The sequence below is a fragment of the Limanda limanda genome, chromosome 9, assembly GCF_963576545.1.
Source record: "Limanda limanda chromosome 9, fLimLim1.1, whole genome shotgun sequence".
In the NCBI taxonomy this organism is placed as follows: domain Eukaryota; kingdom Metazoa; phylum Chordata; class Actinopteri; order Pleuronectiformes; family Pleuronectidae; genus Limanda; species Limanda limanda.
In genome coordinates, this window is record NC_083644.1 from 26,696,726 (window position 1) to 26,722,067 (window position 25,342).

At 40.7% G+C, this 25,342-nt stretch overlaps 1 protein-coding gene across 1 annotated transcript in view; it reads right to left on the minus strand.

Moving 5' to 3' along the window:
* LOC133010375 (inactive N-acetylated-alpha-linked acidic dipeptidase-like protein 2) overlaps positions 1–25,342 on the minus strand; it is a 310,384-nt gene that overhangs the window by 161,679 nt on the left and 123,363 nt on the right. Inside the window, exon 7 of the mRNA XM_061077932.1 lies at positions 3,800–3,943. Coding sequence (XP_060933915.1) covers positions 3,800–3,943 — 144 coding nt within the window. The remainder of the gene's footprint in view (positions 1–3,799; positions 3,944–25,342) is intronic.

Here is a 25,342-nt window from a genome sequence, read left to right on the forward strand (position 1 = left end):
TTATCCGCACTTAGGGTCAACAGATATGGACTCTTTAAGCTCAACACAAAAACACTTTGGATTGAAGGAGCGTAGAGCTATTACTTTGTGGCTTAGAAAAGTGGAGAAGTTTCTGAAGCAGCATTCAGATGCTCAGAGCTGTTAATTTCCCTCTCCTGGCATCTATTAAAGGCCTAAAACCTCATATATGTCCTCCAGAACGACAAACTACTACTTACAAGTTGATGTGTTTGAAGGGTTTTTGTTCTTTGTAGTGCCCTCTACAATATTAGAAACCTATTAGTAACAGATAACAATAGTTTTGACTACATTTTCAAGTTGGTAATAGCTTGGTCCTGATTGCCACCTCTAACCCAGCTATGTTAGCAAACAGCTTGCAAAACACCATATACACTTTGTTATCTGAGGTATGCTATGGGGAAACTATATAGAAAGCCCCATCCCTCATGTCGACTGGATTGGCTCCTTATGTATGTGCTGTATGGAACCCTGGCAAACTGAAATCCTTTTCTTGACACTGCCATAAGCAAACTGCAGTTGAAGGTGGAAACTATTAGTGTTTAGAGATCAATCAGCAGATCAACCTCAGGGATTTCCAAAACTGGTGAAAGTGTTGCTGAGGTTTGGCGTAAAGGGTGTGGGGTGTCACATGCTTAAGCAAGTAAAAGTACATAATTCTGATTTACAACACGCTTAAAGAGATGATTATTACATATAACCTGCTGTGTTAAGAAAAATGAATCATATAGGATTTAAGTATGAAGCCTCTGGTAAAATGAATGACATGTAACTAGAAGTAAATTCCCTATAATAATTATTATTAAATGTGACTATTAAGGCCAAAGGAATCAAGGCCATACGATTTTAAAGTGTTTTGCCTTATCTTCCTGTCACTCTGTGTGTGAGTCAGTGAATGTCATGTATCAACTTTTTTCTAATACTAGTAAATGAATACATACATCATGATACAATCATGATGAAGTCACTGGAATCAGCTCTGCATTCATCTAAGGTAGCATCAATGCAGAAACACAGAGGCATTTATACTGCATCATATCAGATCAGATCTAGACAGGCTGATATGCAGTATTAAATGAAAAGCTAAAACTGTCCTCACAATGTTCACCAGCAGATCAGTAAATCTCTCTAACCTTTGACTGCCTCTGTCACCTACTCATCCTTCCAAGTCTTCTCCTTGTTAAGGGCAAAATGACCCTTCTCTATTTAAAGGTAACCACTGATCCCATAGATCACTAATAGCTTTCATGTTCAGCACTTATCGCTGAAGTACTCTGGATAAGGCGTCATCATTTTCTGGCTGAGCTGCAACTCCATTCTGTATTTTTTCAAGGTCTATTGGACTTGAGGGGTCTCAGGCACTTGCATGCACTGTGCTAGTAAGAACATACCTTATTTCTACCAGTGAAAATCTGTGAAAGAATCTGAATATAAATCCCTTGATTTATATTTACCATTACTCTAAAATGTAGTGCATAAAGCTTGAGTTGTCCTTCTCCCGACTACTGCAGCTTGCAGGGTTGCCTTTTCCTGCTATACTGAAGAAATGTGCTGCTTTGACCCCCTCCCTATGAGTCCAGCTACCAGTAGCACATCTCTATATGTACTGGGGTTCCAATAGGTACACTAGGTGATTACATGACACCCATATTAAAAGACACATCCATTAGACTTTGCCTGTTTGTTCTATTGCTGTCATAGTTAGTTCACTGTATTTTTGATATATTTAGTTCAGTCACTAATCACTCCCTTCACAAAGTTATATATGGCACATACCATAAATCAGAGATAGGTTGTCATGACAAATGAAAAATAACAACATATTTATCATTAAAAAACTAAACAAGTTATAGTTTTTTTATAAGCTTTTTGCAGGGAGACGGAATTATGTCTTTGGGGTATACTGCTCATCAAGAAAGGTTTCTTGAATAAATTACAGTGAAAGGGAGAAATAAAAAGAAGACAAAGAGAGTTTTGTTGCAAAAACACTGGATTATAGAGCCACAGTGGAGATGAGACAAATATGTGATTAAAGGCAAGCAAAAAAAAAAAAGCAAAAACATGCAAAAACATGTTTTCTTGTGTGTTGATTTCCATTGTTTTGTTTCAATCCGAGCAATGATCCAAAACACATACATATATATATATATATATATATATATATATTCAGGTTACAATTATATAAAACAGGGAAGCAAATCCTGTCAGATGATTCTTAGTACAGTATTTTCATATGAGTAATTACTTCAATGATTATTCAATCATCAAAATAGATTATTTGCCGTTGATCACCAAATTAATTAATCGAATAATAATTTCCCCTCTAGTCTGAATCAAATTCAAGAGGGGCACTTTCAGTTTAATTATAGACACATAACAGTGACAAGCCGTGGTACTCTCCTCAGTGTGATTGAAAGGGATCCCTGCAGAGCTCGCAAATGGATTGCAGCAGGAGGACAGATTATATAATCAAGACTGATATCGTGTCTGACGCTTGATAATTGAATGTTTCATCTTTTCATAGTGAACTTTACAAGCCAACAGGAATAGACACAGATAGTCACTATCTCTTCCCAGCATCCTTCCATCCGTCCTTTAGCGCTTGACTTAAAATTTGATGACAGAGGGCTAAGAAAAGTAAGTACAGACATTCAGACCCAGCCCTGCCTTGCAGCTCTCACTGGATGAACCTGGGCCATTTCTTAGACTTAATATGAAGAATATACATGATTAATCCTTGTTACAAATAAAGAGTGAATCCACATGGATGCAAGTAATAGATATCATTACAAGACACTCAAATGACCTCAGCAGGTTTAAATTTAGATTGACTTGACCATTGATCTTTCTCCTTGACAACTGCACTTCTGAACTGGCAGGCCTCCGTTTGAGCACAGACCTTCCGTTCGGTCCAGAATGCAATGTGTATGTGTGGTTTTCCTTTAGACTTGAAGAGCAGATATTACTCTGCTGCTCATTGGCTACTCATGCCTGCCCAAGTTGAGTCAGATTCACAAATACCTGCCAAGGGAGCATATCCACGGTTTGTACCCATAAACTTGAACTCAAACATATAGGGGCTTGCCCTCCTACTTGGTCACTGTGCTCCTCTGAGGAACATAGTCTGCCATTGCATTCCTACACACAAGGCAATCACAGTCCAGAATATTCCTCAATTGTGGTTCCCTGATGGTGAAACAAGCTGGCGAAGCCTTTCCTTCGAACAACCTACAATGAGCAGCAAGCCCTTCTGGTGGAGCTGTTGCACATAGAACTTTAATGGTCACCTGTGACACCTCAGTTGCTTTGGATGAAGTGAAAAGATGAATATCAATGCAGACAAAATAGCCTGCCAGCCTTATCCCCAATATAAACTGTACCTCAATCATGCACAAACAAATCCTTTACATAAAAATACAATCTTTTGTCAGACACAGTATATTTTCAAACACAAGGACTCAAGGAATTCCCAAATAAGACTGAGTACAATTTAGGTGGAGAGTAACACCCGACAGGACAGGGATACAGCACTCATTCCAGTGGTAGGGCAAAAGAAGCCGTAACATTGGCTCCCTTTATTTTCCTGGGACCCACACAAGACACCAAAGACATGATATCCAGAGAGAACATCGTACTACTATAAAGAACAGTGAAGCAACAAAACAATCTGTACATTCCCAAGTGCTGTAATTATTTCTGTTATAACTGATTATGTTTCAAATTATAAAAAAATTAAAAAAAATCTTTTACTCATGTATAATTACATAGAAGGAATAAATACCTGTGTTGGCAGGCATGGCAAGAGGAACGCAGGAGTCTCCTTGCCCTGCTGATGAAGAGGACAGTAACTTCTTGGCCAGGAAGGCAGAGATTGGCTGAACCAACAGGGATGTCAGACTTCCTCCAGCCTCTCTTGACAGCCCAGCTAGAGACAATGCAAAAATACACATGGAGAATCAGAGGAAATCAAAGGATGGGAGCAGAGGAGTGTCAGAAAAAAAAAGTGTATCATGTGATTTCAAAATCATCAGTTTTCTGTTTTTGGTTCCCTTCTGTTTCCTACATCAATATTTCATCATATATTACGTTGACTTAGTAAAATAGCAACCTTCTCTAATGTAGTCTAGAACATCTAAACAGGTAAACATGTAACACCGCCCCTCCCTTTTCATGTGAATTTTCATTTTTCGGTGAACTATCACTTTAACAATCATGCCCCTTCATATACAGCATATCATTTGGCTTGTAACCTATGCTTGTAACACCGTGTTGTCCCAATAAATGTTGTCTCTTGTGGTTCCTAAGATATGTAAGACTAGAATGGGAGGTAAAGCCTTCAGCTAGTTGCTGTTATCATTAATAACATCTTTACATCCATAATCATCACTCTTACTGTTTTCATTATAACTAGTCAGATCTGAAACCTGATGGTGCACAACTGTTCCTGGTCTCTCTCTCCTCTCCCCCAATTAGTTTACAATCAAAATGCTCTCCCCATGTGTGTCCAAATGATGTGCTGATGATGAAGGGGAAATAACCAGAGCGGTCAAAGCAGTGGGTCACCTCTCAGTGTGTATGGCACCATGTTTACTTCAGATTATATTTTTGAGATATTCAAGATTCAAGATTCAAGATTCAAGATTTTTATTGTCAAATGAACAGAGATAACATGAAGTAGTCACTGTCAATGAAATGCTTGGGTCACACACTCTCTTTAAGCAATGCTCAAGTATAAAATAGAATTAAAAAAAGAATAAAATAGAATAACAATGAAATAGTATATCAAAAATTTAAAATAGAAAATAAAATATATACATCTAAATATATATCCTTACAGGTGAATGTTCAATTTGTGCAGTAATGCAAATGTTCAAATATGCTTGTTATGGTGCTGGTAAAAATATGCAAATATTCCAGGGTGCTGGTTTGGTGGAGTTATTGCAGTTCAGGAGTTTAAAAGTCTTATGGCCTGGGGGATGAAACTGTCTCTGAGCCTGGTGGTGCGGGCCCGGATGCTGCGGTACCGTCGGCTAGACGGCAGCAGGCAGAAATGTCTATGGCTGGGGTGAAAGGGGTCTTTAATAATCCGGTTGCTCTTCTTCCTGCACCGCTGGGTGTAGAGGTCCTCCATGGATGGCAGCTCCGTCCTGGTGATGTGCTGGGCAGACTTCACCACCCTCTGTAGAGCCTTACGGTTCAGGGCGGTGCAGCTGCCATACCAGGGGGTGATGCAGCCCATCAGGATGCTCTCTATGGTGCACCTGTAGAAGTTGCACAGGATCCTGGAGTCCATGTGGAGCCTCCGCAGCCTGCGGAGGAAGAAGAGCCGCTGCCTGTCCGTCTTCCTGATGGAGTCTGTGTGATGGTTCCAGGTCAGGTCATCACTGATGTGGACCCCGAGGAACCTGAAGGTGCTGACTCGCTCCACCGGGGTCCCGTTGATGAAGAGGGGGCCGTGTTCCACTCCTTGTCCCTTCCTGTAATCCACGATCAGCTCCTTAGTTTTGCCGACGTTGAGAAGGAGGTTGTTGTCCTGGCACCAAGATGTCAGGGCTCTGACCTCTCTGTAGGCCTTCTCATCGTCGCCGGTGATCAGGCCTATGACTGTGGTGTCGTCGGCAAACTTAATGATGGTGTTTGAGCTGAGGGTGGCCACGCAGTCATGCGTGAACAGGGAGTACAGGAGAGGACTGAGCACGCAGCCCTGGGGGTCACAGGTGTTGAGAGTCAGGGTGGAGGATGTGGAGCAGCCGATCCGCACCGCCTGTGGTCTGCCTGTCAGGAAGTTCAGGATCCACTCATGCAGGGGGATGTTGAGCCCAAGGTCTCTGAGCTTGGTGACGAGCTTCAGGGGCACAATGGTGTTGAATGCTGAACTGTAGTCGACGAACAGCATTCTCACATATGTGTCCCTCTGGTCCAGGTGGGAGAGGGCAGTGTGGAGGGTGAGGGAGATGGCATCTGCAGTCGACCTATTTGGCTTGTAGGCAAACTGAAGAGGGTCCAGAGTCTCAGGGAGGGAGGAGGTGATGAAGGGTTGGACCAGCCGCTCAAAGCACTTCATTATAATGGAAGTAAGTGCTACTGGGCGGTAGTCGTTCAGGCAGAGGATTTTAGTTTTCTTGGGGACAGGGACAATGATGGTCTTCTTGAAACATGCGGGGTCTACAGACTGGAGCAGAGACATATTGAAGATGTCTGTGAACACATCTGCCAGCTGATCTGCAAACACCTTGAGAGCTCGGCCAGGGATGCCATCAGGTCCAGGTGCCTTGCGTGTGTTGATCTGGTTGAGTGATCTCCACACATCTGCCCTGGTGTTGTGCAATAGTAGGTAGACTTGACGTTGGCTAATTATTAATAATCATGAAATATGATTATTAAAATAATAAAAGATTATTTATTAAAAATAATTAAAAATGATAAGGCCATAACTTATCGTAGAGGGGCACCACCCTGGTTTCCAGGGACCAACGAGTCAAACTATAATTATCAGTCTCATAATGATAAATGTCAAATTAATAATCTTAATAGTTAATATTAATGATTATTTAATAAACGATGAAGGCTTCTAAGTTCGAGCACAGGCAAACATAATCCAGCTGTATTCACACACTTATGCACAAATAATCACAGACTACAGATACTTTAATTACAAAAGCATTTATTAAAAAGGGGAAATAAAGTTATAATGTTATTCAATGATTCATCATTTTAACAAGCTCCGATATTTCAAAGATAAACACAGCAGCAGCACTTATCACAATTCAGAAAATACATGTAACCTGCGGTCTACCTATGTATGTCTGTCTCGGTGTGTGTGTGTCTGTGTCAAAGTGTCTCTCTGTGTGTGTGTGTCTATGTGTGTGCATGTGAAATAAAGTTAGTGTTATTTCATGATTCATCATTTTAACAAACTCCGATATTTCAAAGATAACAACAGCAGCAACTTATCACCATTTAGAAAACACATGTATTCATCTATGTGTATCTGTGTGTGTGTGTATCTGTCTGTGTCAATGTATCAATGTGTCTGTGTGGGTGTGTGTGTGTGGGTGTGTGTGTGTGTGTGTGTGTGTGTGTGTGTGAGAGAGCGAGAGAGAGAGAGAAAAAAAAGGGGGCGTGGCGATGACGCAGTCACGTAGTGACGTCACATCTAAGATGGAGGCCGACAATGTTAGGCTTAAAACTACAAAACAAAATGGCAGGTTCGTTATGAATTTAGAGCCAGAATTGAGGGCGGGTCTAGAGATGAATAACCTCCAATGGCCGCCGGACCACGTGTGAGACACAAAGGAGGAGGTGGAACAAAGGATTCTTTTTTCTAGTTTAGCTTTGGCTTCAAAATGGCGGCCAGATGCGTTCAGGCCCTTTAAATATAGATTTAACTATGTTACATGAACTGTATTCTAAATACAGATCGGAACGGGTGTATAGGTCGGTTCAGAAGGAGAGAGAGAGAGAGAGAAACATGCGAGGAGAGAACAAACTCTTAAAAATACGCCTGAGATGAGTTAACAGTGGTTCACCCCTCAGCCCTCAAGCGAACGTTCACTCGTCTCGCGAGTGAGATTCCTGTTTGGTCTTTTCAAGTTAAAACAGCGAAATGTCCTTTCAAAATAAAACTTCGACTGAGATAAAAGAAGAATACTGGAATGAGTTAAAATAAACGTCTTATCGCCTCCATTAGATTGCTGGGTTAATTAGGAAGACCCCCGGGGGGGGGGTCTAGTACAACGTCAGCATCGGAGTAGAAGAGAAAGATTTCTGTGAGGTCCCTTGCTTTATACCACCTGAGGACTTCCTGCTTCCTCAGGAAGTGGTCATAGGGTTCAGTTGGCTCTCAGCCAATGAGAATGTCAGGATTCCGACCTTAGTGGGCGGGGAGTCGACCTCAGTGGGCGTTTCAGGATCCCAGTGGGGGTCCCTGAAGGAGAGCTGCTTGCAACATCTTCCCCCCCATGACCTGCTGGGGGGGGTTGGGGTGTCGACCCCCAGGACACTCTAGAGCTGGTCTCAGCCTTGCGTGTAGGCCTCGTTTACGACTCTTTGTTCTAAGTCAGATCACTGGGCCTTCCCCAACACTGGATATGACGGGGGGGCAGCGGTCCTCCTGGGCCTCTTCGATCTCCCCAGCCGGGGGGCTGCTCTCAAAGCGGGCGTAAAAAGTGTTCAGATCCTCTGGGAGAGATGCAGACACATATTCAGCACTGCTGGTCTTAGCTTTGTAGTCTGTGATGGTTCTCAGTCCGGCCCACATGTTCCTAGTGTTGGAGCCCTTGTAGTGGGACTCCACTTTGTCCCTGTACAGTCTCTTAGCACTGCTTATAGCACTCCGGAGCGCGTACCTGGACTTCTTGTATTCCCCCAGATCCCCTGAGATGTAGGCAACGGTCCGTGCTTTGAGTTTAGCATGGACGTCACTAATATCCAGGGCTTCTGGTTTGGAAATGTTCGTACAGAAATCCTGGGTACGACGTCATCGATGCATTTGCTGATGTAGCAGATGACCGCGTCCGTGTACGTGTTGATGTCATCATCCTGGAACACGCCCCACTCCGTCGTGCTGAAGCAGTCCTGAAGAGCCGAGTCTGATTGGTCGGACCACCGCTGAATGGTCCGAGTCACCGGTCTGTCACGCTTGAGTTTCTGCCTATAGGAAGGCAGGAGCAGAACTGAAACGTGATCTGATTTGCCGAATGGGGGGCAGGGGAGGGCCTTATACGCCAGAGGTGTGGACTCGAGTCACATGACTTGGACTCGAGTCAGACTCGAGTCATGAATTTGATGACTTTAGACTCGACTTGACAAAATGTAAAGAGACTCGAACTCGACTTGTACTTGGACATCAATGACTCGTGACTTCACTTGGACTTGAGCCTTTTGACTTGATAAGACTTGCTCCTTTCCCCAAAACCCAAAGATTAAAAAGTATGTTATTAAGGAACGCATTGTATCTTTCATTGTGTATGTGTGCGTCATGGGTGTAAAGTAACGAACGGCAAGGCAATTCTCACTGCAGTGGTAGATGCTGCATAGAGTGGATGACATTGCCTAACGTGCACATTCAAAATATGAAAACTGATCGTAAAGTTCACTGCTCGCGAAAAATATGCGCGACATGCACAACACTGCACAGGGATCCACTGCAGAGGGGCTGCAGAGCCTCTGGTTGCAGACCTCTGGCTACGGCGGAAGAGCGACTTGTTTACTGCTCCGCCGTTAAAGAGATGCGGACGTCAGAACATTAGTTCGGCTATAATATTAGATCCGCCTCGCATTCTCTCCTCCCGGTCGCGCGCCGCACCGTTGGGGCGCAATATACAGAGAATCACTGCGCTACACAGGGGCGGTCCTAGCATATTTGGCACTCTGCAAGAGCCCCCCCCCCTCAACAAAAAAAAGTTGAAAAACTGAATTGCAACTTTCAGACGGTATTTTGTTTGCCCTGTAAGACTGCATTTCATTTCAAATAAACACAACAACAATCACAACGACATGGTGCAAGCATTCGTTTTAGACAGCGTCTCTCCTCAGGAGAAGGAAAACATTACGTAACGTTTCAGCTAGACTTCAGATAATATGAACGTGTTTACCGTTCCAATTCATTATTTGGCATTAAATTGTGTTTAGGTCAACGTTCTCATAAAAATGAACGTGTTCAATGAACGCATTCTTTTGAACTCGTTCATGCACAACACTGCCTGAAACTCAATAGCCTACTGGCCTACCTGCCTCAGCCGCCTGCGGGTGACTCTTCAGCTGTGCTGGATTGCTGTTCACTGCAAAGTGAACCCGGATGAGCTGTACTCACCTTGAAAATCAGCTGCTGCTCAAACTCAACAAGAAGTTTGTAGACTAGTGCTCGAAAGGTGGACCAAAGTTTAACCAAAAGTTTAAATATACAGTGGGACAGCGGCATTTTAACTTTTTATTTTAGCTGTCATGTGGTTCATCTTGAGATGTCCTCCCAAAAGTTCTTAAATGTTGTGTTGACATGTTAAATGTTTAATGTTTGACATGTTTAATGTCATTGCACTTAAATTTGTAAAGATCTCCTTTAATTAAAAATAACTGTTTTTGGATTGGATTTATGAGCCGTTGTCCTTTTTTGCATTACATAGGAGCAGCCCCGCAAGTGCAATTTCAATTGTACTTGTTTTAATAAATAAATAAATAAATACAGATTTTAAAAGCATACATGATCTGTGTAAATATATTATTACTCTGTGATCAAAAGGACTTGAAAGGACTCGAAACTCTAACTGCAGGACTTGGACTTGACTTGAGACTTGTCAGTCTTGACTTTGGACTTGACTCGGGACTTGCCTGTCTTGACTTGGGACTTGACTCGGGACTTGCCTGTCTTGACTTGGGACTTGACTCGGGACTTGAGACTTACTTGGGACTTGCAAAAAAATGACTTGGTCCCACCTCTGTTATACGCATCCCGGAAGGGAGAGTAAACATGGTCCAGCGTGTTCGCGCCGCGCGTCAGACAGCTGATAGTATCTCGGCAGGACTTTCCTCATCTTGGCGTTGTTAAAATCCCCGGCCACAATAAACGCAGCCTCGGGCCGTGATGTCTCTGTCCTGTCGATAACCCCATGCAGCTCGTCCAGCGCCAGGTTGGTGTCGGCGTGTGGCGGAATGTAAACAGCGGTGATGATGACCGATGTAAACTCCCGCGGGATGTAGTAAGGCTGGCATCTTATCATGAGGTGCTCCAGGTCCGGAGAACATCCCGAAGAAATAATCTCAACATCCGAGCACCACAGATTGTTCACCATGAAGCAGACACCTCCTCCCTTGCTCTTCCCCGAGTTAATTGTCCGATCCTGGCGGTGAATGGAGACCCCCTCGGGAACAATGGCGGAGTCCGGGATCGATGAGTCGAGCCAAGTCTCCGTGAAAACCATCACGTTACAAAACTTGATGTCCCGTTGAAAAGCCATCCTGCTACGAAGTTCATCCAGCTTGTTATCCAGGGACTGAACATTAGCCAGAAGAATGCTTGGTAGAGGAGGCCGGTTCTCACGTCTCCTCAGCCGGACCAGGACGCCTGCTCGGGACCCTTGTTTCCTTCGTCGTCGCCTCCGTGTTCCAGGTAACGCAGGTAATCAGCGCCATGGGTAGTCTCCTCTGTTTGTTGTTGGTGGCGGTGAAAAAGTGTTTTTTATCGTTAACCCGATGGAAAGAAATTGTTCTCTATCATATGTGATGATAGGGCTCGCTTTACTGGAGTGCACAATGCAAAATAGAGTACAATAAATAACAAAAAGATAGAAAAAAGAGCAAAGCTGTGGGAGAGCGCGAGACACAGCAGCCATCCTCGGCGCCATCTCTGCCCATCTATCATATGTTTAATTCATTGTGTTTTTAACTCCACTGAAATTGTGTGGAAACCCATGCACAGACTGTTACCACAGCAATGGATCTGGCACAAACTTGAACTCACATTAATTTTGTAATAGAAAACTATGTTCTGCATAAGCAAATGTTGAACACATTGAATCTGACAAAACATTTTATTTTTGGCATACTTTGTAAAAGGAAATGATTGGTGATTAAAAGCCTTATTAGTTATATTCCATGCGTAATCAAACAATTGATTACTGTTTATATATAGACGTCAATCATGACTTTTCTTTGGCAAATTATCTTTGAAAAATTGTGTTTTGGAGTTTTTAAATATACATAATGAAAATAATAATGGAATGACAAATACATTTGATTTTAAGGATCTTTCTTTGTCAGACAGTCTGTGGTTCCTGAACAATCCAGTTATGTTTTACAGGGGTTAATGGACTCGATCTGAAGAGGAAAATCATTAGTTGAACAAGTTGACTAAAGATTAAGATAGATTGCTGAAAAAAGATGGATCAAAGAATTTCCATGTCACCAAAGTTTCACACCACTGAAGGATATGATGACGGTAAGTTAGTCTGATCATCTTGAAAAACAAGCTCCGCCGCCGAGGAGAGCCATTCTGATGATGATCGATGATTTAGTTTAGTTCACTATTACAAAAATGGACGACGGAGAGACTATAGTACCATGGTCACAGGGCACAGCAGCCTTGATCTACTGTCTAGTCACCACAGTCATAAAACACGGCAAAGCAGCTGCTGTGTCCGAGTTCATGGTTACTTAAAGGGGACATATTATGCCCATTTCACCACAGTTGATATGGTTCCTTGGGGTCTTAATGAAATGTCTGTAACATTTTTTGGTCAAAATACCACAAGGATCATTTAAAACAGCAGCCTTTTTACCCTGTCTAAAACAGCCCTCCTCAGATTGTCCTGTTTTGAGTGCTCCGCCCCCCCTCCCTCTCACTGCCCCGCCCCCCCCTGTCACAGCCCCGCCCCCCCTGTCACACCATACACACTCCACCAGATCTCCGCCTCCAGGGGGGGGGGGGCTATGCCATGCAGACAGACTGTGAGGTCACAATCTGCCGTTTTCCCATTCGACTCACTCTAGCTTATAGTTTCTGACAGAGGAACCACAACAAATCGCAGGAGTTTTTTTTCTCAAGAGTTTTTGGGACGGTAGACACGCCAGATACCCAAATTAACGTGTAGAAGCACTACAAAAGTGGAATTTTCATAATAGGTCCCCTTTAATTAACTGTTAACCCTTCTAGTGAGTTGAAAAAAAAGTCAAATTGAAGGAAATATAATCACAGCTGCACCTTCTATTGAGTTATGACATTAAATAACCACAAAGAAAGTTTATTTTTCCAGAACATTATGATGTAACAGTGAAGATGACCTTTGACCATTTTCATTCAGACAAAATCTATTTGCCCAACATGAATGGATTGCTTAAAGCTGTCTCTGATGCCAGGTTCATTATGTCAACGATGTGTTTTGTGAGGTCAAAGTAACCATGACCTCTAACGACCAAAATCTAGTTCCTTGAGTTAAAGTCAACTTTTGTTTAGTTTGATGAAAATTCAAAAGGCATGTTTGAGGGATACAAATCACGACTGTGGGACAATGTGGAAACCTAAAGCCTCTGGCTATAATTGTTGATTCGTGTTGAGGCATTAAAATGAATAAATAAGAAATAAGTATAAAAAAAATATGACAGAGTCATAATTTTGACATCTACATTTTACATGAGGACGTTAAATAAGTGGTAAGTGAATGAATTGTGGGGAGCATTAGAATTGGTTGTCAGTATTTAAGGCAATGCAAGGGTAGAGATGATTCAGATGAACATCAACAACAGACCTTCTTGAAGTCTCCACCTATAGGCTACCTGGTTGGAGCTGTCCACCTCTGTGAACTGTAAGCACATATTCATTGAATTGTGCAGTAGCTTTGTGTGATATTGCTTGCTGTAATTGGCTGAATCTATCATACAAAAAAGAACCCTGGAGAAAATGTGTGTATGTGCACCATTTAAATTGGTAAATGTGTTTTTAAATTGAATGCAAATTAACTGCCCTTGAATTATTTTGTGAGCAGGAGGGCCTGAGCATTTAATTGAAAACATGACACAAAGGGTCACTTTGGCAACCCGGGTAATTATTCATCAATACACATCTGCAACTTAACAACCTTTCAGAAACTATTTTAGAATAAAGGTCGTAGCTATCGGGTAAGCAAATATTCTTACAGATGAATTTCCATATATAAACCAGCCTTATGTGTCTTTTTGCCTCACCTCAACACCTCTGCTCAGTGTCTTTAGAAAATCTCTTTATTATTATCTAATTGCCAGGAATAAGGAAATTGCTGACTTAGAAAATAAAGTATTCTTTGGTCTCTACATAAATCTCCACATATATCGAAGCTGGAATTGGCCATAACCAAGGAAGTCATAACTCATTACAAAGGCATGCATCCTCTGTCCTTAATATCTCATTTCCTCAGCCAGTTGCGTCTTGCATACCCCATTAACTTAAACATATTGTTACTTTTCTGCCTCTCTCGCATCTGATCCACTCTTTGACAAAGTTTGGAATAATCTATACTCTAATTTAGGCAGCGAGGACAAGCTCAACAAACCTTGAAAAGTCCCTTGTGGTTTCTTTAAACCAAACCTATAGTCAATAGATTTCTGTGTATAGACCACAGAGTGTAACAGCAGCATCCTGATTTGATAAATAATCTATGAACGAGATGGGAGACCAGACGCATGAGAAGAAGGGGAAAGAGGAAGAGGTGAGTAGAAAAAAACAAGGGGGAGCAGAGGAAAAGGGAGATCAGGGGAGGTTGGGGAAAGAAAAAAACTGTCCAGAGAGGAGATCAATGTTTAAAGGTGAGGGGACCATGCAAGGCAGGGAGTGAATGGAAGATGAAGTGACAAGTTGGGACAAGGTCAAGAGAGGATGAGCAGATATGACGGAGGGGAGCAGACTTGAGGAGTTGGAGAGTGAATAAGAAGAAGGAAATACCAAGCCGTTTATTTCCCTCCTATAAAACTGACTGACGCCTTAATTACAACATTATCAAAGATTTTCAGCAGAATAGATTAATAGCAATCAAGTTGCTGCCACCAGTGGATTTGCATGTGACAGCAAGATTAGTCTTTAGAGAAGTTAATAAATGTCTGTAACAGCAGCACAGAGAGGACTGAACATTGTAGAAGTTTTTACCGGATCCCATTTTTATTGCGGTGTGAACAGCAAACCTCAGAAAAACATTTGACTTGTTTTAGAAAGATCGACATAGCATATGTCAAATGAGAGAATGCAATGTGCAACAGAAGCTCGTGGAACAGAGAGTAACCCAGACATGACACCACCACTTCAGCTCTCTATTGAGTTGAGGTGTGGGAGGAACTATTCCAGGCTCCCCTGGTTCCAAAGGTAAAAAGGTCAAATTTATGTTTTCCCATAGACAATGTTATATAACGAGCATTATTGATGCACTGTGTTATGCAAGTAACTGTGTTGAAAAATGTCAGGTTGATTAACAAAAAGGAGTTGAGAAATGAATTATAACTCAAAAAACATTGAGTCACTACGTTTCAAATTCTACCCCATGATGCACTAAGGAGAGCAGAGGATGACAATGGAAAGACAATCTGAAGCTTAAATAGGTTCAGTTTTTAGAGTGAGTCTTGATCATTCAGCTCATTCAGCAGCTATGGCCCCATATTTTGTCCACAACTGTACAACAAAGTGCTTCGAGATCTTTAATCTTTAATGTTCTCCTCATAGCGCCGTCAAACAAGACTCACAATCCGACCATTTAGACCAATCAGCCATGCCTAAATGACAAAAGTTAAAAATATATAATTGGTGGCAGGAACATGACAGTTTTGTGCATGAACATCTCAAGGGACTTTGAGGGGCCCCAAGCAAAAGGGACCCGATGGGTTTTCCTGTCACGTCTGGATAAAGTACCAACCTTTTCTGAAGTGCTGAACTGTGAAAGAACAGAAAACTAAAGACTTGCAGCAACCTCCTCTGCTGGAGTATCGTATGGAGTAACCATTCCATAAGAGAAAACTTGTTTGCAGACAGTAGACAAGGAAGCCAGCTAGCTAAGAGGCTTACTGTTGCCACCAAGCTCAAAATAACATAAAATCCAGAACCCAAAATACGAGTTAATGTAGCCAAAATAGGCATAGGCTACGAAATAATTTAGATTAACTGGTGCAGTAGTTCATCAAGTAGCCATTCTAATTAATATAATCAAAGAATATAAGAGCATTTCAAAAAGCCAATTTTTGATCTGTCATTCCATTTTGTCAGTTGAAATATATAAAATGACAGCTTTAGAAACATTATTTCAAATCCTGTGCTCATGCAATACAAGTATTTTTTTCCCCGAAAACATGAAGGATCACGAGGACCCTTGTAACACTTTGCATTGAGATACGCAGCACTTCATTATCACACACTTTGATGTTGTGTTTTCTCCATCTTCTTCTCCCACTCCACATAAATCTTGTCTTGACAAGCTTGTTACACATAATTAATTCTAATTTATGGCTTGAAGTTATTAGGAAGAGAAGAAGCAGAGAAGTTTAGTTTTGCTTTCTTTTTATTACTGGCAAATAGTGACTATTATCTCAATACTTTGCAAACAATACAAGCACAGTATTATGTATGTTAAAACTGAGATGGAAAACAGGTCTCTGTCAGCTCTCCACATGATGAAGTTACTCAGAAACTGGCTCACATAGTAAGTGAAGAAAAATTTAAATAAACTGAAAAGTTCTCTCACGTAGAGCCCGGAAAACAAGTTGTGTGACTATGCATATGAGTTCCAAGTCTATTCAACGGTATTTCAATACATAATATCATAGACTCATGATAGCCAATACATTTAACTTTTGCTGTTAATACTTTGATGTAATTAGTTCACAGACTTTTCTCCTTTTAGCTGAAGCTTTAAAAAATTCCAGATAATTTTGATAAATATAAAATGTGTTTGCTTCATGGGTAAACTCACTAGGATATTAATTATTCAAAGATCTAAAGACTGATCTTTTCACTACTTTGCAAAAACAGTTGATAGCTCCCGAGAATTCAGTTGTTTCCCTTTCTTTCTTTCTTTCTTTCTTTCAAACTTCATTTAAAAGCTCTTGCCATGCCTCAAAAAAATCTGACTGTTTCCCTGGTCATACTGCAGCCTGTAAAAGTTGGGTCATAACAATATGAATGCTGAATTTAACCACATACAATTTAGAAAAAGATAGAAATTGCTATTGATAGAAACTGACCAAGCTTTTGCATCTGCTGCTGTGTGGCCTCAATACAAACACCGCAGAACGATTTGCATTTGTCTGGATCCGACCCTCCGAGCTCTTGTTCTTTGGGGAATAGTTTGACAAATAGTGTATGTGGTTATTTAGTGGTACTGAGTATAGGTAGCCGCAGTGCAAATTGGTGTGCAAGTCTAAAAACTTTGTGTGCACATAAATCAAAACGTTAAACCCTTAAAGTTTTGTTAGACAAGAGATATAAATGTGCCAAAAAGTTGGAGGGAAATTACAAGCTGTCTTTGTTATAACTTTGCAGTTCTACAGTTTGGTCGAGGCTGGTCCCTGCAGGTAAGTGTGAACAATCTAAAATGAGCACATTCATTTAATTTATTTTACTGTTTTATAACATACACGGGGGGCACTTCAACCTTAAAATGGACATATTTACTGTTTCATGTATTTTCAATATTATTTTGTCAAAATGTATTATTATCCCTTCCACCAATGTAAAGACAACATAATACAAATTTAAAGCCATGAAGCCAAACAAAATCTCGAATGAAATAAAAAAGAAACCTTTCTGTGTTGCACTCTTTTCTTTCCTCATTCGTCACACCTTCACACCTCACACACATCTTCCTCTTTTACTGTTAATTTCTTTTTTCCTGGACTTTAACCTTCTCCAGTCCCTCTTCCTTTCTCTTTTCTCCATTGTCTGAATGCTCAGTAAAGCGAGAACTCAACAAATCAATACCTGGGTTGTGTCCATGCACCGTAAATCAGTCTTTCCATTACTGGACCCTGATAATAACTGATACCTGGATTGACAGAGCTGCTCCAGGGCCAGTGTTTCTTTGTGTGTGTGTGTAGACCAGTGCAGGCCTCTGTAATCTTGACACATTCACAGAGGCGAGACGGGCCGCTGACTCCATGATGTGCAGGGTAGGCAGAAAATCATCAAACCACTTAGATGAAAAACTGTCGAGAAGTAAGTGTTCGAGGAACTGAGAGAGAAACTGTTTGATTTCCCAACTGATGTCTGTGTATCATGAGCAATATACTGGAAGATATATTTTTAAAGGGCTACTGCAAACGTTTTCAACCTTCACCGTAATTTTTTAATGATATTTGTGTTATATGAGGGGAAATGTGGAAATCACATCTTAAACTGTTCAAAATTGTTTCTTAGGAGGTTACACAAACTGACCCTTATTTTTTGGTATTTCATCATTTTTAGACGGCCTTAAGAGTCAGTCAGAGGTACAGTTGACCATTGAGCGAATTCTTCTATGATCGAATGATGAGCTAAAAATATGGAAACTTGGTCCAACAATTGAACATTATGTGCTTTATAAAACATATTAGCTTTATAGGTCAGATGTTGGCCCTGAGAATTTTGGAAAGGCCATGCCCCTCAAACCATGAGTCCAATTGAGTCCAGCTCAGTGTGCTTTATATTTAAAGGCTGTTCGATCAAAACAGTCCACTAGGATGGATCAAACACTTCTTTGACATCGCCTTCTAAACTGTAGGTAAAAATGATTTAGCTCATCACTGGACCAATTTTATCAAAAGTAGTTCCAAGCCTTATATCTAATTTAGTTTTCAAAATACAGATCAATAAACTTCACAAGGGACAAGGCAATTTCACAGGAAATTGGTGATAAGTTGAACAATTTGCACAATCAGCATTAATCTTAGATATTTTAGTTTGTGTTTGGGAATATGTCTTTTTGAGCTCGATCCATGGAGATCACAAATGCCTTGATTAATTTTGTTCCATAAGCTACATAGACAGCATCCTGAAGTGTGCTCTAAATTAATAGGTTTGTCCAATCATCTGAAAACTAGGTAGATAATTATTCAAAGATTGGCAATAGGTGGGCACCATAAATGTTTTCCAAGTGTCTCATATTATAGTATAATGGCATAATCCATTTATTCTGTTTTTCAAATATTTAATTTATATATAAATTCCATATACAGACAGTCAGAAATGTATGGAAGTTATATATATATATATATATATATATATATATATATTATAAGAAAGCCAGGGAGGAGATGGTTGTGGCTGAGAAGAGCGAGAAGTTGGAACCACTCTGCAGGTGAAAAAAGTCTCTGCTGCCTCACTCAGGTGAGACATACAGGAAAGGGGTGAACTGTCATGAGATACCTGCTGAAAATGAAGGGGGTTCCTAACAACGCAAATGCTCTACCATCCTGCTACCATTAAGAGTCCCATTGTCCTGCAATATCACATTTTAAGTAACTCTTGCAGTTTCTACTTGTAGCAAAGTATTGCTGATATATATTTTACCTGTCTTTCCTACTAAGTTAACACTGTAAAAGTATTTGAGTTCTGCATGGATTAACTTGGTTTTGGAACATTCTGCAAATGCAGCCAGTCCGTACAGTAGTACAGACTTATGGCAGTGTTTCCCCTACCATTCTATTAGGGGGGCGCTGCGCCCCCCCAACGGCACCTCCCGCCCCCCCTGGAAGGTCAAGTTAATTATTTATTTTATTTTTTAATATGGCGCCAGATTTCTACATAAATCATTTTAAGTTACATTACCTATAAAACAGGTCTATAGTTTGCATTTCTGTCTCGACATGGTCGCGCGGTTAGAGTGGAAAATGGTAACACCCACTCTCCTGTGAGGAGCAGCCGGAGCAGCTCTCCTGCTCCGGGTCCGAGTTCAGAGAAGCGCCTGAGTGCTGCACACCCTGCCCCAGACAAGAATCTGCTCAGTCACCACCGGATGACAGGTTCTGACCCAGCTTGGCTGTCAGAGGGGCAATACTCCCCCTGGTTGTACAAGACTGATCTTGATAACTTAAGTATTACACCGGACGCCGAAGCGCCGCGCCGCGCAATTCTCCAGCGCGCAGGCGCCTGGCTGTTCTCACGGGAAGCGCATTTCTCAGCGCCGGTCAGCCCGCGATTCTGCTTTCTCTGCTTGTTGTATTTAACCTATTTTCATCGGACCACTGTTCAAAACCGGCAAATCTGACGTGAAAAGATTTTTATTATAGACGGAAGTTTCAAAACGGTAACTTAACACAAACTAGGGTTATGGCGAAGTGCTCTATTCTAACTAGTCCTGTTTGATTGCTGTGGTAACAGTGATTTCAGGTGGTAGAGAAGTCGTTATGCGCAGATTGCTAGTAGGATCTCGACTTTAGTCTTCTTTCACTTTAAGCGCATGCTCCATGACGTCTTTACAGCGACTTCGACCACTCCACTGCAGCGTTTCCGTGTTTTCCTGAAAGGGCTTCGTGTAGACGAGATAAACATAAGTACCGGATCCAAAAATGTTTCCGGATTCCGGCAATCCAGGTTACTTATGGAAATCAGTAAATACATAAATTACATACATACATATATACATGCATGCATAAATAAATAAATAGATAGCCAGATAGATAGATAGATAAATTACAGTTCATAGAGAATGAATAGGGGATTATTTCAGTTTTCTTTTTAGTTTTAGGCAGTGGTGGGAAGTAACAAAGTAGAAATACTTTGTTACTGTACTTAAGTAGATTTTTCACATATCTGTACTTTACTTGAGTATTTATTTTCCTGACGACTTTTAACTTTTACTCGCTATATTTGAGCACAAATAGCTGTACTTTCTGCTTCTTACATTCTCAAAACTGGCTCGTTACTTGAGCAGCGGAGGTTGGTGGAACGTGCAGCTTTACGCACGGCGCACCTCTCTCTCGCTCTCTCGCTCCTGCAGGAGCTCGGTTCAGTCTTTATTATTAGGGCCCAGGCACTGACAGACATGTGGCCCTATTGAAATTGTAAGGATTATTATTCAGGCAAATTAATGAGGGCTTTTATTAAGTGACTTTACATGATTTTTTTGAAGGTATTCCTTTTTCGATTCACATTCGTTTTCCCTTTCCTGCTTCGTGTCAACATCTGCACATAAATACATAGCTCGAAGCAGCAAGTGGTTAACTTTTCTTAAAGAAAATATTGGAAGTAGTTGGTTTAAACAAAAACTGTTGGCAAATAGACTATCATTGGTTGGCCGTGTCTACTTAGTCTTACACGTCCACGTAAACAAAACAAACAGATTTAAAACACAAACGCAAAAACAACTTTCAGCCAACACAACCAAAAACAAACACTGTGTCATGGACTACTACTACTGCATATTCACGCACACAATTCATTTTTTTAATGGACCTCCCAAATGGAACCCTGGGTAATCAGGCCCAGTGTTCCACTCACTATAATGCCAATATAATTTTTGCAAAGATATTATATATCTATATATTGCCAATTCCAATCCTTAGACGCCCTTTGTGCTGACTCAACACAACTTAGAAGCTGTTGAGTCTTATATATGTATTGTACAAACTGGCTAATGTGAACAACTTCAGGCAGGGTTGTGTCTTCACTTTGTCGTCCCTACAGGCAAGATACCCTACAGGTGTATTGTCACCCTGCTGGAAACAAATGCAAACACAACCCCAGGCCCATTCAGTGAAGATAGTCTAATGATAAATAAACAGGCTTACATGTAGATGCGTGGACAAGCTGGCGGGCAGGTATACAGGCAGGTAAACATCCAGGCAGTTAAAATGCAAAATACAGCTAATAGACACAAAAGGTTCATTTGGTCTATTAGTGTTCTTAGGTAGAATCAAGAGGCACTTGTTTATTCTGTTGTGTTGATTCTTTGTTGTCGCTAGAAGTTCAGATGCACTTGTCCAATACTATTTTAACCTCAGCATCTCGGGTTCAAAATTTGTCAGTTGAAATAAAATTTGGTACTTGTACTTTTACTTTTGATACTTAAGTACATTTCAACACCAGATACTTTTGATACTTAAGTACATTTAATATGAGCAACTCTAAGACTTTAACTCAAGTCATTTTCTGACGGGTGACTTTTACTTTAACCGGAGTCACTTTCAAGTAAGATATTTGTACTTTTACTCAAGTATGGCTTTCAAGTACTTTATACACCACTGTTTTTAAGAATGTTATGTCGCATACGTAGACAGCATAAACAGGCAGTTGTGAGAGGAAACCAGACCCGGCCATTTATAGTCTCCCTGCCAGTCCTACAGAAGGGACAAACTGGACAAACACATGACGTCTGAGCATCACAGAATAGCCTGTCAGCGCCGAAATCCAATGTACAGTTCAAAATCATTAAAAAGAAACACATTAACATCATGATTCCTTTAAGCTGTAAACCTAGGGGAAACACTGTATGGGGTATGGAAGCATGTGTACTGGGGTGTGTCTATGTATGTAAACAAGCAATTGAGGGAGTATTTAATGTTATTTAATTTGAAGGGTCTTTAGTTCTATTCCTTCTAATTCCAGACAAACATTTACTCTGCTTTTGCATGCGTGACTTAGTTTTAGTTATTCCACAGGAGCAGAGTGATTTTAATATAATAATTTATTCATTCTGCAGCATTCAAGAGCGTTGAAGCTTGCCTACAAATAGAATTCTGGGCCTGTTAACTAACACTGCTAAGTTGCTCAATGATGTGATCATTTCACAACTTGTTCTGAATCTAAATTAAGCTGTTTCCCTAAAATCAACAAGAAAAACTATAGCAGGCTAAAGTTAATGACATGAAAAGATACACCAAAATATGGCCATCAGCTTTGAGAGAAGTTTTATTGAAACAAAATGAAAAGCAATGGGGTCTGAACATTTCACTTATCAGGCTTCAGTGTGTCAAATTAAGATTAAGACTCATTCTAAAAATAGAGGAAACCCTAAGCACAGGTTGAATTACACAGATTGCAGAGGAACTCAGGTTGTCTAAATTATTACAGTGGATACGTCTACAGTATCATTAATAGCACAATGTAACTATTTGTCATGCAGTAATCTCAATGCCAACAAGGTTGAACGAAAAAGTCAATAACTGTGATGCTTATTTGTGGTGTAGACATTCAGAGTCCGTGACTTATTCACTACGTGCTAGTTATTTTCGTTCTATTGATTCTTCTTCATTGTTTATAAGCATATTCATCTGGAAAAAAAGTCAGAGCAGCAACAGTGATACAAAGTCCCCAGTGAGTCAGAATATGCCACAGCTGATACCTGTTTCAAGAAATAAATGAGTGGTAAAGTAACATGTACCCAAGAGGTTTGTGTATTGTAGCTGAGATAGCAGGAGTCCCCTGAGATGGCAATATAGTACAACACGTACCTCAACTAAAAACATTTACTTTGATGCTACTTTTCTCAGTAGTTTTACCCTGGCATCTTTTTTCTCAGTTGAAAATTAAGTATCCTTTGATCATCAAAGGAACATTATGCTGGCTAAAAACTCAACTCACCTTAAACTCAACTTTTGCTGTAGCGGATCTAAGATCTGAAAAAAAGCAATGGTCAATCAAAAACCTGCAAGAACACACACTTGGTTATGTTTTCTCCTCTGCTTATCGCAGGATTGTCAAGATGACAAATAAAATCATGAACGCTATTATAACTGGCCAGAGCATTAAAATCATGTCAAGTGATGTTCACATGGCTAAAACACACATGTTCTCTAAAAACCTCAGTCTATTGTCCTAAAGTGTAGGATATGTAACATAGTAAAAAAACATTACATTTATTCCAGAGACTTGGTTCAGTCAGTTATTAAACTCGTTGTGCATGTTTCAGTGTGAGCCTGCATGTGCATATTTCTCAGGGAGAATTAGAAAGATTCTTAGAGAGAGACAGATGATGGGGAGAATATTTTAAACATGAAACAAATGAGATGGCAGAATGCATCTTGTGGTTCCCCACAGTGATCAAAGCAGATGAGAGGAATGCATTACAGCTAATAAGCACTGCAGAAGAGTCCTCTCCTCTCATCCCGGTGAATGTGTGACACCTCACAATTAGACACTTTGCTAAGCTCACACAAGGCGACAGAGATGAAGGAGAGACACGGATGGACACATATAGAGAAAGAGAGTCAGAGAAGAGTGAGAGAGTTTTTCATTTTCTGAGACATTATTCCCAAATATAATCCATTTAGTCTTTTAATGATTGAAACAGAATTATTCATGTTTTTTTGTTTCATCTAGTCTACAGTTGCCATCGTGTGTGTTGCTCTGGCAGCCTGAATCAGTGCAGACGGCCTTGGTCTAACCTCAGTCGAGTACAGTAGTGTCTTAATTTGATCAATGCTGGTCTGAAAAGGAAGCTAAATGGCTTCTACAATATCAATCTGCGCCCCTCAACAAATTATGGAAATTCCTGTCAAGCAAAATCTATGTAAACAGCTCCACAGTGGCCACCTTTATTTGGTAGAAGAGTTAGTGCATCATGGGAGTGGGACCAAGCTAAGACAAATTCACATAACCTCAATGAATGTTAGCATTCACAGCCTGGTTCAAGAAGGGGACTCTGGAACCTGCAGCTGTCAGCCCTGGTGAAGTGGTACTAAACCATATAATTAAGCTTATCACCATGCGCAGTGCTAACCCTGCTAAAAACTTCTGAAGAGTGGCTTTACTCCGCCCTTTGCCCAAGTTGAGAAGCACCAGGTGGGTGTGGAAATACACAAAAGCCCCAAAGCACCACTCCTGGAGAACATTGCAGTCTGTGTTAGTCATGGACTGGCCATACAAGCTTAGGTGTATTTTGTATCATCTGAACTGTGGACATGTCTTGGACACTCAGGTGAAGGAGGAGCTGTCTAATGAGTGAACATTGTGAGTGTCTCATGTCCACAAAGACTTTAACTCCTCCATTTGAAAGAGCGTTGCACCCATCCTGGAAGACATTTGGGGTCAGGAATCCTCTGAAAGCAGTAGACAGGTACCATCAGGCCAGATCGGTTGCAAATACAATATTATACAAAAAGAACAAACTTCACAATCAACAGCCATTCAGGTGTAACTATGGAGTCATCAACCATACTTTCTAGGGTACCAACAGGGCTAATATAAAGAAGACCAAAGTGGATACATCACTTTCCCTAGAGTAAAAACTGTAAATACAAAGGTATATTTTTACTTGCTATTCAGAAAACTAAATCTAAACCAAGAAAGCTAAACTCTTAACTTTCAGATTTTATACTGAACTCAGTACACACTGCAATTTTTTTTTTTTCAGGCCATTGAATTAATTGTCAGACTGACAAATATTGCATATTTTGTTTTTTTTCCTTCACAGCTTTCAAATTCCATTATTTCCTAATTTATATAATGAATGACAATAAATGAAAGGTAATCAGTAATTTGGGCTTTGATATCTTTATTATTCTGAAAGACGTGCTATTGTTTTGTATTGACAAGAATTAAAATGATAGTATCACAAATTGATGTTGCTTTTTTTGCAGTGTAAAGTAGGGAGGCCCCAAAGACCTGGTTCAGATTATGCACCAGTATCCAGTCCTCATTTAACCATGCCGTCTAACTTTAAGCTCTGGTCAGCAACAGTGCTTGTTGATTTAAGCACCATAATATGCCCCTAAGGAAATATCCTTTGAACAACTGTATAATATATATTTCTGTAAAAAATATGTTTTTGACTACTCTGCCTCAACTGACCTTGGGGTCTCATCTTAATCAATCTTCCGCTGGGACGCTTCATACAACTGACCCCTTGTAGGCTTTGAGGCTAAAACCATTTACGCCCCCCCTCCTCCCTCCACTTTTGGTACC